Source organism: Capricornis sumatraensis, chromosome 9 (genome assembly GCF_032405125.1).
Source record: "Capricornis sumatraensis isolate serow.1 chromosome 9, serow.2, whole genome shotgun sequence".
NCBI classification, from domain to species: domain Eukaryota; kingdom Metazoa; phylum Chordata; class Mammalia; order Artiodactyla; family Bovidae; genus Capricornis; species Capricornis sumatraensis.
This window is the reverse complement of record NC_091077.1, coordinates 80,989,003-81,004,258: the sequence shown is the minus strand read 5'-3', so window position 1 is coordinate 81,004,258 and position 15,256 is coordinate 80,989,003. Positions and strand designations below refer to the sequence as shown.

Below are 15,256 nucleotides of genomic sequence, written 5' to 3'. Positions count from 1 at the left end.
CTGTTGAGATAACATCTTCCATAGTAGGTGATGAAAAGAATTCTTTGAATCAGTCAGTATTTATAGTTGTTTGCTTCTTAGTAGTGGTAAGGGCCAATGGGCACATTTTACTGATTGGAATATTGTTAAATCATTTTTTAGTTATTTAATAAACTAAAAGCTATACTTATATATAAGGGTTGTTTGTTCTTGAAGCTGGATCACCTTAGCTAAAATTATAACTTCTTATAGTTTGTCTGTTCTCTTTATCCTCCTTCACTGCTTTATTTTCCTCCATAGCATTTGTCACCTTTTAGTATAAATGCAGTCTTTTTTGGAGGGGGGATGCGGCAAGGGCGTTTGTTTGTTATGGTCTGTTTTCCCTACTGAGCTTCTCTTTAATGGTGAAGAATCCACCTGCAATGCAGGAGATGTGGGTTCAGTCCCTGGGTCAGAAAGATCCTGTGGAGAAGCAAATGACCACTACTCCAGTATTCTTGCCTGGGAAATCCCATGGACAGAGGTGCTTGGCAGGCTAGTCCATGGGGTCGCAAAGAGTCAGACATGACTTAGCGACTAAACAACAGTAATCCTTCCTCTAAAATGTAATCTCCTTGAATGCAAAGATTTTCATCTTTTCTTCTTAATGCTATCCAATGCTTAGAAAAGGCACTGTATAAATACACACTCAGCTTTGCAATTTTTAAATTTAATTTGTAAAAAGCATTTAATCAGAACTTTTAATTTTGAGAATATTGACCTTGTTTTAAATTTTTATTATAGTGAACTTCAATTCATCTGAAATATAAATAATTGGAAAGTCAATATCACCATCTTTTAAAATTCTTACATATGCCTTCTTAGTTCCATCCCCTCAAATCAGAAACTTATTCAAAAATTCAATCCTTGAAGTTTAATTTGGAGTCTGTACATATTAAGCCCAAGCACTTGCAAGTGTCTGGGTTAGTGGTGATAGCTGATTTCCATATTGATGTTAATAATTGTGATTTTCATGTGCCTTAGGATCCTGAAATAGCTTCTGAAATTCTGACACAGTGGGAGGCAAATTCAGGAAAATAATGGTGGCAATTTCTCTCCGACTATTCAGTCAGCAAATTATAATATAAAATGAGTATTTGTAAAACTTGGATAAAGAATAACATGAAAATGATTAAAATCCTATATATTATCTTGATATTTTAAGTGGGAAAATATTGCTTTGTCATATGTGTGGGGAAAGTATTATTAGGAGTGTTTAATATCTATTTTATTCATTTTAGATAAGATGGGAAAAGAACATCACGTTGGGGGAGCCACCAGGATTCTTACATTCTTGGTGGTGGTAAGTATCTTTTATTCCATTTTCATTAGATTGATGATGCATTTCACTAGGCTTGCACGTACCTGTTTGTGGTTTCGTGCTTCTCATTTATACTTTTTCATTTTCTGCAATTATTTTCTGAAAGGTAGCACTTATAAAAATAAAAAAATAAAAAGCTCAAAACCAGCATTAAATATAGTTAACTTAAAGATACTGCTATCAAGTCAAGATGGAATTGTGACCAATTTGGACTCTCCAGCTGTAAGTATGAGTGTGTATTAGTCAACTCGGGTTACCATAAGAAGATACCATAGGCTGGGTGGCTTAAACAGCAGAAATTACCTTTCTCACAGTTCTGGAGGCCAGAAGTCCTGAGTTCAATCTGCCAAGCATGGTCTGTTTCTAATGAGAACTCTCTTCCTGGCTTGTAGATAGTGGCCTTCTTACTGTGTCCTCACGTGGATAGAGAGAGCGCACACATAACAGAATGAGAGAGACAGAGCAAGCACATCCTGACTGCCTGACTAGCTCTCTGACGGCTGTTTATGTAAGGGCACTAATTGCATCATGAGGGCCCCACCCTTGTGACTTGTGCTGGTGGTGGTGGTGAATTTTTAGAATAGTCTAAAAAAGTTTGAAATAGTTCTAGATAGATTCAGAGATAGAACTGCCTAGGAATGTACACACAAATGGTCAGTCAGTATTAAAGGCTCAGTTGATAACAGAACTTATAAATTTTATTGTGGCACCAGAACACCCAGGTTTGTGACTTTTTGCAGCAGCAGTTATTAGTCTAGGTATTCAAATGGACAAGCTAAAGTTTTTCTTTTCTTTTTTTAAAAAAATTTCTTCATTTAGAAGCATTTCCTGTTCAGTATATTATAGACTCATCTCTTAGCATCATACTTAAAAGGGAAAAACAAAAATAAAAGTTCTCTTCTAGAGCTGTGAATGTGGTTTCCTGGTCTGTTACTTAATGCCATCATCTTTTTAATCTCTCTCCTGAAAAACGTGCTTTACTAGAAGTCCCATGGTGAATGGAACCACACTTGGTCAGTTATGATTGTGGGTTTCCCTTGTTAGTCTCCCAATACGTATGGCAGGAACAGGTGCGGTCCTTGGGTTCAGAGTTGTTCCTGTATTTGGAATAACGGTTCATTGCAGTTAAGCACTATTGTTGTGCTTTTTCCTGGGACTTAAGACTGACATCTTGTAACATAATGTTTTAAAAGTCAGTTTTTCATTTTACATAAGCTGTTTTTATGCTATCTAGATCTAGACTATAAATGCTGGATGTATAAATGCTGAGTGCTGCTGAATGTAACTGAGGTTCCCCACTTATCGACACCCTTATATTTTATATGTTTCCTATTATGTCTATAAAGTGACGCAAGAAACCATGTTAGAGGTCTGTCACTATTGGATTAGTGGGCTAACAAAAGGAAGATTTTAAGTTTTTCATTATAGAATTAATTCCATTTCTCACACCCATTTCTCTTTTACTCCCTTCCTCATGAATCTAACCTATCCTCTTCCTGTAGATGGTTGATAATAAGTCACTGAATACTTTGGCTTTTTGCTCTATCAGACTTCAGTTTTTTGGTCGTTTTTATCAGTAGGTGCAGCTCTTAAATCTGCTATGGCTCTTCCTTTTTCCGTGGCTCTTAGATTCGGAGGAGCTCTTTCTCTGTGGTTTTGGTATTTTTAGTAGTTTTTACTTAGTTATAGATATCAAAGAAATTGTAAATAAAGGGCACATAAATATTTTAGGCCACATTTATTTTCATTTAAGTCTAGCACATGCAAAAGGTACATTATTTTCAGTGTTTTTAATGTTCTTCCCTAAAACTACTAAATGTAGCTTTTGAGGTGCCTGCTTTATTGATATAAATGAGTGATTTTTAATGATTTTGAAGTTATGGGGTCCTCTGAGAACTGATGAAAAGCTAAGGATCCCCTCTTTCAGGACATTGCCCAGATCCTAAGCTTTTCTGATCATTGTGTGTAGCTAACCATGACTATGGGCCTTAAGTCCAGCAGGGTCCTAACTTTTTTTTCCCGTTGTTTCAAAGATCTCTTTGTTTGTTTTTTTTTTTGAAAATTAATGCTTTATTTTTTTAGAGTAGTTTTCGGTCAGTTCATAACATAATTGAGGAGAAGGTAGAGATTTTCCATATAACTCCTGCTTGCACAATGTATAGCCTTCCCATAATCAACATTTCCCACCAGAGTGGTACCCTTGTTGTAACTGATGAACCTACATTAACACACTATAATCACACCAAGTCCATAATTTACATTACAGCTCATTTCTGGTGTTGTACATTCTGTGGTCTTAAGCAAATGTATAATGACGTGTATCCACAATTATAGTAATATACAGTGTAACAAGTAAGAACAGAGCCTGGGGTTGGGACTCTGAGGAAGGTCAACATTTAAGTGTAAACAGATAAAGAGGAGCCTCAAAAGAAAATACCTAGAGAGGATGGAGGGTAATCAGGGAAGAATAATATATGGAAACTAGAAAAGGTGTTTAAAGGAGAGAGTAAATTCTGCAGCAGGTATAAGTTAAAAAAAAAGTTTTCCTGAATTGGGAACTAAGGTTTTCTTAGATCTTCTTGGGGAGAACAGTTTCAGTGGAATAGTGAACATGAAATTTAGGGGACTGTTATGTTCCATTTTTCCAGCTCCAGGGTTATGAAGAATAGTTGAAGTATGTGGTGATATGTATAGTAGTTTCAGGATTAACAACATAGAATAGTACCTAGCATTTTTGTATTTTTATTTTTGGAATAGATTTCAGCATGTATATAGATGGAGGTAAAAAGAGTAGGGGAGATTGAAGATGCTGAAAGAGAATAAACATGAACAAAAATGCAGAATAAAGTATGGCAGAAATGAGGGGCAGAGGCCTTGGAGAGGAGAGAAATTTCTCCCTTTAGTATGGCTTAGGGGAAAGTGTGTGATTTTACTTTCTGGAAATGTTTTTCTTGTTCCTAATATGATGTCCCTTGTGATTTCTTTTCTTCTTTCAGTTTGTATCATGCCCAGTACTGTTGTAATTTTTATGCCTCTCTCCCGTGCTCATTACGCTCACTGTGATCAAATCCATCTTGAAACCATGTTTCCTGTTAATATGCTTTAATAAAAGTTCCCAGCTCTCTTCCATGAATTTCAGGGATACAAATGCCAAGGAACTTCTTTCCCCTGAAATTAATGTCTTTTTTTATTTGTATAATTTAAAAATACACACTTTTTAAAACTTCCTGTTTCAACTTTTAATGGAAGAAACTTTAAAATTTAATTTTATATATAAAAACCTTTTGGAATATCTTTGGGCTCATGTATTTATATCCTGTAATTAAATATGTATAACATTGCAGAAAAAAATGAACCAATAACTAAAGTTATCATAAGAATCCAGTTTCTGTTGCCTGGCAGTGGAAAAGTCAAATTTTGCAGCATGCTAGCACTCTGATGGGGAGAAGGCAATGGCATCCCACTCCAGTACTCTTGCCTGGAAAATCCCATGGGCGGAGGAGCCTGATAGGCTGCAGTCCACGGGGTCCGCGAAGAGTCGGACAGGACTGAGCGACTTCGCTTTCACTTTTCAGTTTCATGCATTGGAGAAGGAAATGGCAATCCACTCCAGTGTTCTTGCCTGGAGAATCCCAGGGACAGGGGAGCCTGGTGGGCTGCCGTCCATGGCGTCGCACAGAGTCGGACACGACTGAAGCGGCTTAGCAGCAGCAGCAGCAGCAGGCAACAACTAGGATAGAAAGAGGAGTATAATCACAGTAAGAAGGGAATAAATAGTGTTAGCAAGAAAGAAAATAAACAACAGAAGCGGTCAGACTGTATGGAAAAAGTGAAATGTGTTGGAGAGTAGGGAAGGAATGTGGAATACAAAGGATGATTTGGTGGAAAGACATTGTAAACAACAACAACAACAACAACTTTGAATTTTCCACTAAATACAAAGGATTGGAAAGGAAATTGAGACAAATTTTACTTAGTTAATAAGAAAATTTTTTTTGGCCATAATAACTCTATGAGTCTTTCTAGAATATTTTTAATACCTGTATGCTGTTTTAAAAATAATTTAGGAACTTCCCTAGCAGTCCAGTGGTTAAGACTTCACCTTATCTCTATTATTGTAGAACAGTGTATTTCTTCTTTGGGTAAATGTTTGTAAAAGGATATATTTCTTTACCTTTATTCAGGAAAATAATGTATATTTTTATATTTGTTTTATATATAATACTGTAGGATTATTAGAAACACTATATATAAAGTTATGCTACATTAGTAATTTGTTTTATTATCCTTATTCTGGCTCTTATAAATTTTTGACCACTTACTAAATCCATAAAGAGGAACATTGTCATGATATTGCATGTAATATTCTGTGATTAAATACAATTTAAAGACAGCCATTATAAAATTTTAGTTTTAAGAACTTTGAAGTTCCTTAAGAACATGAAAATAAATATAATTGCAATACATAATAATTCATAACACACCTGATTTAGGTGGAAAACTTTAAGCTGTATCCTTGTCTGTGTATAATTATTATACTTTTTATCCCAAAAGGGATATAGGAAAGCCAAGCACAACTTTAAACTGCTTGCACTCTAGTTCAGGAATTGAAATTATTTGAATTAATTTGGTCTTTATTGTTTGCTTTGTATTTCTTGCTTATTGTAGAAATTTAAAAGGAAATAAATGTCAGTACTTAATCTTTCATATATTTTGCCTCTAAGAGTAATCTTATTTTACTGAATTAATTGTTATAATGCCTAGAGAATGTTTTATCCTATCTCAGGAGAGAGATCCAGATGAAATGAGACTTCAAAGGTCAAAACAAAGAGACCAGTTTGATTTACCAAGCTTCATTGTGCCATTGTTAACTGTGCCCTCAGCCCAATGACCTGCCTTAACAATATGTATGCATTTTAAGTTTTTGTGCAAGCTAATTATAGTGTTAGTTATATTATTAATAATATGTTTACTGTAAGACCCTGTGCTTGTTTTATACAATTTAATTTTCTCAACAGCCCCATTTTATAGAGGAGAAAATTGTTTCTTGTTTAAACGAATTGAGCTAGTAGGTGGAAGGGCCAGCTTCTATCTCAGATATGTCCTATTCCTAAACTTATGCCATTAACCATTTGGCTTAGCATACTTTCCAATTCTCTAGAGAGGGAAATGTACGGTAAAAAAATATTTGTTGATCAGTAAAACTGCTTTTGTTTATCATTAGGACTTTCAGACATTTGCTTTCTTGATTTTAATCCCTTGTTCATGTTCATTGTTAATTTTATGAAACATGATTGTTAATTTTCATGTGTTTTGTAAGCAGTATAATTATTTTTCCCAGCCAGTTCTGTTTTGCTTTTATTGCTCTTGAATAGGAAGAAGAAAGAGTGTGATTTTTTTAATTTTCAAAATGACCAACCTATCTTCGAAGGAAAACCAGAGGATATTTTAAGAAAATATATTTATTTGGCAGGTGTGACCTAATGGTTAGGGTATTGGCCTGGGGTTGGACAATAAAATTATCTTTAAAAAGTGAATTTCACTTTTAAAAATAAAGTTAATTTATTCTTATTGGTATTAAGAAATCTTTTATTCTTCATGGGAAAGTTGTGAAAAGTGTTATAATTATTTCAATCAAATGTTTAAGTCATTCTTAAGACAATTAAGAATGACAGTTTTAATTTTTTTATTGTCATTTTAGAAAAATCTTAGCATTTCTGAATGATGGCTAGGTTATACCCATTACTACAATAAGAGCCTTCTCTGAATTTAAATCTTTCAAATAAATATTTGTCCTAAAGAAGAAAACACATATTGTGTAAGGAATATTTGCCTTCTGTTTTTGGAATTGTGCTCTCTCATTTGACATTATATGATTTTCTTAATGTTTCTATAATTACTTTTTTAGTGTATTTTGGGATCTCTACTGTGCAGCTCCAGAAAGACGGGAAACATGTGAACATTCAAGTGAAGCAAAAGCCTTCCATGATTACGTAAGTTTATGTACAGTTTTACTAAGCTATATTGTCAGTTTTGTTTTTAACCACTGTTCTTGAAAAATATATTGGACCATCCATTTTTTTCCTTTGGTACTTAAGGAATTACTGTTTTTTTTCTTGGGAAATAGGCTTATCACTTTAAAAGTGAAACAAAAATGGATGTGTGAGTCTTGTTGAAGAAGCTTAGGGCAAGAGAGTAGTCCTAACTTCAAGCTATTAGAGGTGTTTCTTACCTTTAAGTGTGCCTGATTTGTGTAATTGCCTATATATAAAAATTAAGTAGTAATTATTCCACAAAAAAGTCATCATAAGAATGTTATAAAAGTTCTTCTTCTGCATTTCCATTAAAAAATATATAGAAGTATTACATTATTCTTTTTACAACTTTGAGTTACATTATTATAAGGCTGTATTCAGTTCCATAAGTAAATTTATTGTGAATTAAAGGAAATACAAGATAAGAGAGCAAAAATATCTGGACAAAACATGAAAATATGGACTTTTTGTTAAGTTCTTCAGGGCAGTGGACTATCCGTGACTAGGTGATATATATTGTGTGTTTTTTTAAGAAGAATTATAAATGTGATTTTAGAGAATTGATGGCACAAGGAAGCAGAATTGTAAAAGAAAAGTGGAGGGCAGGGGGAGTAGGTTTTCTTTAGGGAAAAGTGGCATTTAATAATGGCAAGACTGTTTTGTTTTGTTTTTAAAATTTATTTGTTTGGCTGCAATGCACTGGGTCTCAGTGTCAGAACCATAGGACCCTCAATCTTCACTGTGGTATGTGGGATCCCTTAGTTACATCATGCTAAATCTCAGTTGTGGCATGTGGGATCTAGTTCCCTGACCAGGGATCAAACCTGGGCCCACTGCAGTGGGAGCTCAGAATCTTGGCCTCTGGATCACCTGGGAAGTTTCAGTGAGACTGTGCTTCAGTGAGAGAGGGGCTAGGAAAACACTGTTTGCAGAACTGACCATAAGACCCGCAGACTGAGTTTGAGATGGAGGAAAACTAGTTTCCTTGGTTTAGAGGAAGTGGAATTAGGTCTGGAGCCTGAGGAAATATCGATTTTAAGTACCTGAAAATTTACCAGAGGGATGCATGTTTAGTTGGTGAAAGGGTGGCATCATTCTGTGTAAATACCCTTTAAAACCAGAACCAGGCCTCAAAAAGGAAAAGGAACTTCTTCTTCCAAAGCAAGTATTTCAGCCTTAGACTGGAGAGTGGAAATAGCCAGAATTATAACCCCAAACATAGCACAAGGAAGAGTACGTAGACTTAAGTGAAAATCTTGGGCATCTGACAGGGACTGTGTAATACTTTAAACGTGTACTAAACTGATTAAAGTGAGACTGCTTGTGATTACTTCATTGGATATTGATTGTACTCATAAAGCTTGCTGTGTGCTAAACACTAGCTCTTGGGGACAAGGTGAGTAAAAGGGATGGTGCTGCATATAAAGAAAAAGCACAGAAAAGGCAGATAAGACAGGGCCCAGGACACGGCATTTATTTGAACAATCTGATTCTCCCTTTTCACCCTTGGGGTAATGGCTGTAAAGGAAAACAGAGACCCAACCATGAATAGTGTGAAGATTCTGGCTAGAGTAAGATACTCATCTCATCTGTCTCTTACGTCAGGAAAGACATGCCTAGATTTGGCCTGCCCTTAATGGGATAATTTTGACAACTAGATGGCATTAGAGAGTACCAGTGTTCTGCTGTAAATGACATACAGTATTTATGGATCTACATCTTAAGAAATCAATTATATAAGCATTTTTTCAAAATCCTATTGTATAGAAAGATGCAACCGTCTATTCACCATGGAGATCTTAAAAGGAATACTGAACTAATTAGTATCTCCTTCTTGGAAGCATTGGATAATCACCATTGTCATTGCCTTAGCCATTATCATTGTAATCATTTTGCATTCATAAGGCATTTTTCAGTATTTCAGAGAGTACTCACACTTGTTAACTTGAGAAGCCCACTTAAATATTTCAAGGTTTTTGAAAACAAGCAATGACCAGAGGTAGGAGTGAAATTAGAGTAGATTTTATAAGAAGAATAACTCTTCCTCATTTAATTTGGTCCTAAGAAAATGTAGTTTAGAAAAAAATCATTATTTGGATTTTGCAATTGGTTATCAGTTAGCACATGTTTTATCAAGTGTTTCATCAGTTCAGTTCAGTTCATTCGCTCAGTTGCTCAGTTGTGTCCGACTCTTTGCGACCCCATGAACCACAGCACGCCAGGCCTCCCTGTCCATCACCAGCTCCCAGAGTTCACTCAGACTCGCGTCCATCGAGTCAGTGATGCCATCCAGCCATCTCATCCTCTGTCGTCCCCTTCTCCTCCTGCCCCCAATCCCTCCCAGCATCAGAGTCTTTTCCAGTGAGTCAACTCTTTGCATGAGGAGGCCAAAGTACTAGAGTTTCAGCTTTAGCATCATTCCTTCCAAAGAAATCCCAGGGCTGATCTTCAGAATGGACTGGTTGGATCTCCTTGCAGTCCAAGGGACTCTCAAGAGTCTTCACTTTTATCTTAAACATTAGTTTTAAGAGATTTGATTTCTTAGATGGAATTTTTATTATACCTTTTTAAGTCAATTTACTTTTAATGGTAATACATCTCTAATTAATGGTAATATATCTCTAAACTTTCTTTAAATGGAGGTTGCTGTAAAGGTAGAGTTTGGCTTATGTAATTTTATTTTGCAATTGGATTTTTAAGAATGTTTGTTTCCTGTAGCACACTTTTATGGTAATTTTTGTGGGTGGGATTTCCTAAATTCTTAATAGTAGACAGTTTTTGAATGATCAACATGATTCATGTTTAAGGTGTAGATGATGTTTGAAAGACTCAGGGAAGAAATAGGAAACAGGAACAAACAGATTTTGGTAAAATTCTGTCCTGTTATATTGTTATATTAGAGTCCACTGGGAACCATTTTAGAATAGTGGCTAATATATATACCCACTGAATTTCAAGGTAGTTCTCAAAGAAACATTCTTAAAAATATTTTATTTATTAGCTGCGTTTTTAGAATAAAAAAATACTTCCATGTGTAAATTCTGATATACTTAAAAAGTCCTGTTATTTTATAGTCTTCATTTATCTTTGAGATTGAATGGAAAATGAAAGAATACTTTTTAAAAAGAAATAGTAGAGGGATGATAAGGTAAATTATGAATAATCCTTTTAATTAAAAAATAGGGTAAAATGTTAAAAGCGGTTATCTTTTGACATTGGGATTATGCATGATTTTTATTTTTATATATTTCTATATTTTATATTCGAGAAAGTTACTTTAAAGCAGATCAAATTTCACCTTACAGTGAGTTCTAATCTTCTAAAATTAGAAAATAAAAACCAGTAAATTTGAAGTGGTCATATGTTTTCATGTACCATGTTATATTTATAAACATATGTAGTACTTCCCATTAAAACCTTTTTTTGGGTAAATACACATACTAAAAGAGAGATAGGTAAAGTGAATAGATGTTTTTTTGAGCCATTCTGTAATTTCCCATAACTTTTTTGATAATAATTATCCCAGCAACATTTTTTTGACTTTTGGTTTTTCACTTTTTTTTATTTGTTTTCTAACCATTGCCTGTTTAAGAATACAGATTTTTGTCATTGTATCATTTTATTTGTGAAATAATTATAGATGCAGTGTTAATTAATATCTTTTTCTTTTTAAAAAAACACCCTGTTCATACTTACTGTGAGAAAAAATAAAATAAGAAAGGAAGCATTTAAATGAGTAAAATTTTTATCTTCTTGCATTTATATTTTAAAATACATTATTTACAATCTGTATGGTGTACCAACTGTAAAATAAGTATATCTTTAGAAATCAGCAGTTAATAGTGTGTAGGAATGTACTTTTGGATGACAAAGCTATAAAAAACACAGGAAAATGACTACTGTACTTGTCAGGACAATGAGAGGTAGGAAGAGGTTCTGATTGAAATGGGGCTTGTGGCCTGGGCTTCTGAGATGGTGGTGGTTAACCATATGCTTGCTTTATAAAATTACATAGTGTCTCAAATTTATTTTGTGTGGCTTCTTATACTTTTTATTTTAAGGTGACAAGATTTTAGATCAGTTATAATAATTAACTTTAGAAAAAGAATGAGCACTGTCATTTCTAATGTGTTTCCAGGCATTGTTATGGTTCATCCTTGAGAACTGATGGAGAAAATGTAGGGATAGCTTACATAGAAACCTGTGTTTCTACTCTTCTGTGACAGATTCTATGAAGTGTGTCACCTGTTGATTTGTCTAGAGGGGAGTACAGAATAAGATCAGAAATGTTGGAGGAAAATTTAGTAATTAAGAACTTATTTCGTAAGAAAACAGAGATTTTAGGATGATTATTTTGGAGATATCTTGCTTGGCCTGTTAGCCTGTAATTTTTAACCTAAGTGAAAACCAGGTTTATCTAAATATAAAATTATTATTATATACATACAATATTATCATTGAAAAGTAAACCATCATTTCAAGTGATTAGAAGTAATACCTGCTACCTTATAAAGTTTAGTGGACTAGCTTTCCTTTTCTCCCCATTAGTATGTTTTTATTTCACTCTGAAATCTCAGGCAGTGCTTTCATGTGGAGCTAATTAATGTTTACTGAATTTTTTTTCCTGCTACAGTTTAACATAGAATTATTTTATTTAATAATTTGTTTCTGCTTTCGTTTATTTCCAAAAAATTTAGCAAAAATGTCAATGCATGCTACTAAACTTTTAACTAAAAACATACACAGTGATTATAATTTTAGTTCTTTGGCATGGATAGAAAATTCCTTAATTGTCCTAAAGCAAAGATAGAGCCAAAATATATTGTTGCCTTAGTAATATGATGGTAATGAAATTGCATTATTACAGTGAGCTCTTGAGAGCAGAGAAGATTAGACCCATTCTTTCCCTGGGTCTATCAAATAATAGATGTTCAATAAATATCCACAGAATGAAGTAGTCTGTTAATTGTTAAACTGGAAATATTTTAAGTCATTCAGCTGTTTAGGTAAAGTGATAGGCTTGAGTTATGATTGTTGATAAAATGTGGCTGGTTTTTTTATTCTTACCTAAGAGAGTGTTTGTAACATCTGCAAAGAATTATGTTTCAGGTTTGTAGAGATGGGGTAGTTTTTTTTTAATGTTATAAAAACACCTATTATGTACATAAAATAGTAGGAGAAGAGTATTTTTGTATGTTAGAAAGATGCTTGTGCAGAAACTACTGTAGAGAGTTAGGTGCATTCTTTGCCCTGATCCTATAGCATCCTCTGTCCATCTCCTGAATGTCCCTATGTATTAGATTTTCATAATAGGATGTTTCTCTAATATTTGTGAGCTTCCTCAGGGAATAGACTTTGTCTTATTTATCTTTTTCATTCTTTCTACCCAGCAGGGTGCCTGACAGGAGATGTTCAAATCATGTTTTGTGTTTATATAAATGAATGACTAAAATATTATCTAATAAGTATTTATCACTTCTTATTTTAATATAACTGAACATGTAGTTGCAAGGAGGTCATTTAGTGCTACTTTTACTCACTTTGTATTTGGAAACAAATGGAGATAAAATGGCAGCTTGTAAAGAAATAAGTGAATCAAAGCAGGTAGCAGAGGCTTTTGGGAGGCATGGCTTTTGGGAGGCATGGCTCTAGGGAATGTAGTGGTGAACAAAACAGATAAAGTTCCCACACTCATGGCAAAAGAGACCTTCTCTCAAGAAGTTTGAATAATATATGTGGAGATAGCATTATACTGGTAGACTCATTAAAACTTACAGATACATAAGAATATGGAGAGAAATAGATTAGAATATGGAGAATAAATACACATAACTTTTGATATGTATTCAGTTTTGGCATATAGTAGACATAATTAGTAAATGCTCAGATGGATGAAAAGTCTCACATTGGACCATAATTCTCCTAAACAGTACATGTAAACTAGAGTTCTTGATAGACTAGGAACAAATAAAGTTATATTTTAAATCCATTAAGATAATAAAAACTGTCAAAACAGCGATTATATTTGTAGTTCTCTAGTATGAATAGATGATTCCTAAATTGTCCTAAAACAAAGATCGAGCCAAAATATACTTGTCGGTCAATACTGGTAGTTGTTCAGCTCAACGGGTATGGACACACAGGTTCCATATCTGCAGAGACAGAAGGCTAACTGGACTGTGCCTTTTTTTTTTAATGTCAAGGACTTGAGCATGGGCGGATTTGGTATCTGTCGGGATCTTGGAACCACTTCCCCACAGATACCAAAGGACCACTGTAATGAGATTCATTTTTTGCTGTATTCTTTTTAAACGTTTTAAAAAACTTTTTATATTGTGTTGGAGTATAGCTGATTAACAAACAATGTTGTAATGGTTTCAGGTGAACAGGGAAGGGACACAGCCATACATATAGAAGTATCCATTTTCTCCGAACTCCCCTCCCATCCAGGCTGCCACATAACATTGAGTAGAGTTCTGTGTGCAGTATAGTAGGTCGTTGTTGGTTACCCATTTTAAATATAACAGTGTGTGCATGTCCATCCCAAACTCCATAACTATCCCTGCCTGCTCCCCCCACCCAACCTCCCCCTGGCAACCATAAGTCCATTCTCTTAAGTCTGTGAGTCTCCTTCTGTTTTGTAAGTTCAATTGTATCATTTCTTTTTAGATTCCATATATAAAGGGTGTTGTATGATATTTCTCCTTCTCTGTCTGGCTTAATTCACTCAGTATCACACTCTCCAGGTCCATCCACGTTGCTGCAGATTTTTGCCTTACTCTTATCTGCCATACTATTTCTGCTCTTGCTTTCATTTCCTGTAGGATTAAGTTTAATTTCTCTTGCCAAATATAAGTGCTATAAACCAGCTTATATTCTTTATAGCACAACATAAGTTGATAATTTTGTTCTGTTTTTGTGCAAGCTGTGTTGAAGAATTACGTTCATCACTTTACCTGTGAGGTGTATGAGTGTTATCAACTTGTCCTTGGGCATAGGATGGCTTCTGGGGGGCATCTAAGTACTGCTAAGAGCTATCAGATATTCTCCCTGTTACTTTTGATCCTGAGATTTCCTGTAGGGCAATATGTTACTTCAGTCATTCAGTAGTAAACATGCATAACAGGAGACAATCAGGGAAACTATAAACACATTGGGGAAGAATTCTACTTCACCTAATCTCTTAGAATAATTTACTGCATTATATAGAGATACAGGGTACTGGCGGCTCAGTTGGTAAAGAATCTGCCTGCAATGCAAGAGATGCAGGTTCAATCCCTGGGTCGGGGAGATGCTATAGAGAAGGAAATGGCAGCTCACTCCGATATTCTTGCCTGGGAAATCCTAAGGATAGAGGAGCCTGGCAGGCTATAGTTCATGGGGTCACAAGAGTCGGAGATGACTTAGCGACTAAACCAGCATATAGACATAAAGTTCAAAAAGAGGTAAGTGAAACAGTTAATATGGAAAAGAGGTAAAACAGCAGAGCAGATCTGACTTCATAGTTTGTTTCACTATGAAAAATAACGTATTGTTTCATCAAAGTATGTTGTTTCATGGATTCATCTTTGGCCCTTTTCCTCCCACTAATGTGATTTTATTAAAGTCTAATTTCTGGTGAATGTGGAAAAATGAAGATGGAAAGGCCTTAATTAACTGTTTTTGAGGCAGATGTTGCACTGCCTGTGATTATGTTGCCAATAGCATAACATAAATGACAGAAATATGATACTCTTTCAAAAGTAGCGTGCATATCAAACTTTCTATTAGAGATTTGAAACTTATAAATTTATTTTGGAGATTTTGAAAAACTGGCTGATTTTTAAACAATCCTAGGTATGTTTAAGGAATGGTAAGAAGAGCTGTTTGACCAGAGTAGAAA

General features: G+C 34.6%; 1 protein-coding gene across 22 annotated transcripts in view; it reads left to right on the top strand.

Annotated features, from left to right (window-relative positions):
* SSBP2 (single stranded DNA binding protein 2) overlaps window positions 1-15,256 on the top strand; it is a 305,690-nt gene that overhangs the window by 99,656 nt on the left and 190,778 nt on the right. For 20 of the 22 annotated variants that reach the window (XM_068980367.1, XM_068980365.1, XM_068980360.1 and 17 more), the window contains exons 3-4: window positions 1,260-1,321; window positions 7,248-7,332. The exons of the other annotated variants lie outside the window; for them this stretch is intronic. In XM_068980367.1, coding sequence (XP_068836468.1) covers window positions 1,260-1,321; window positions 7,248-7,332 — 147 coding nt within the window. The remainder of the gene's footprint in view (window positions 1-1,259; window positions 1,322-7,247; window positions 7,333-15,256) is intronic. 22 annotated transcript variants of the gene reach the window in all.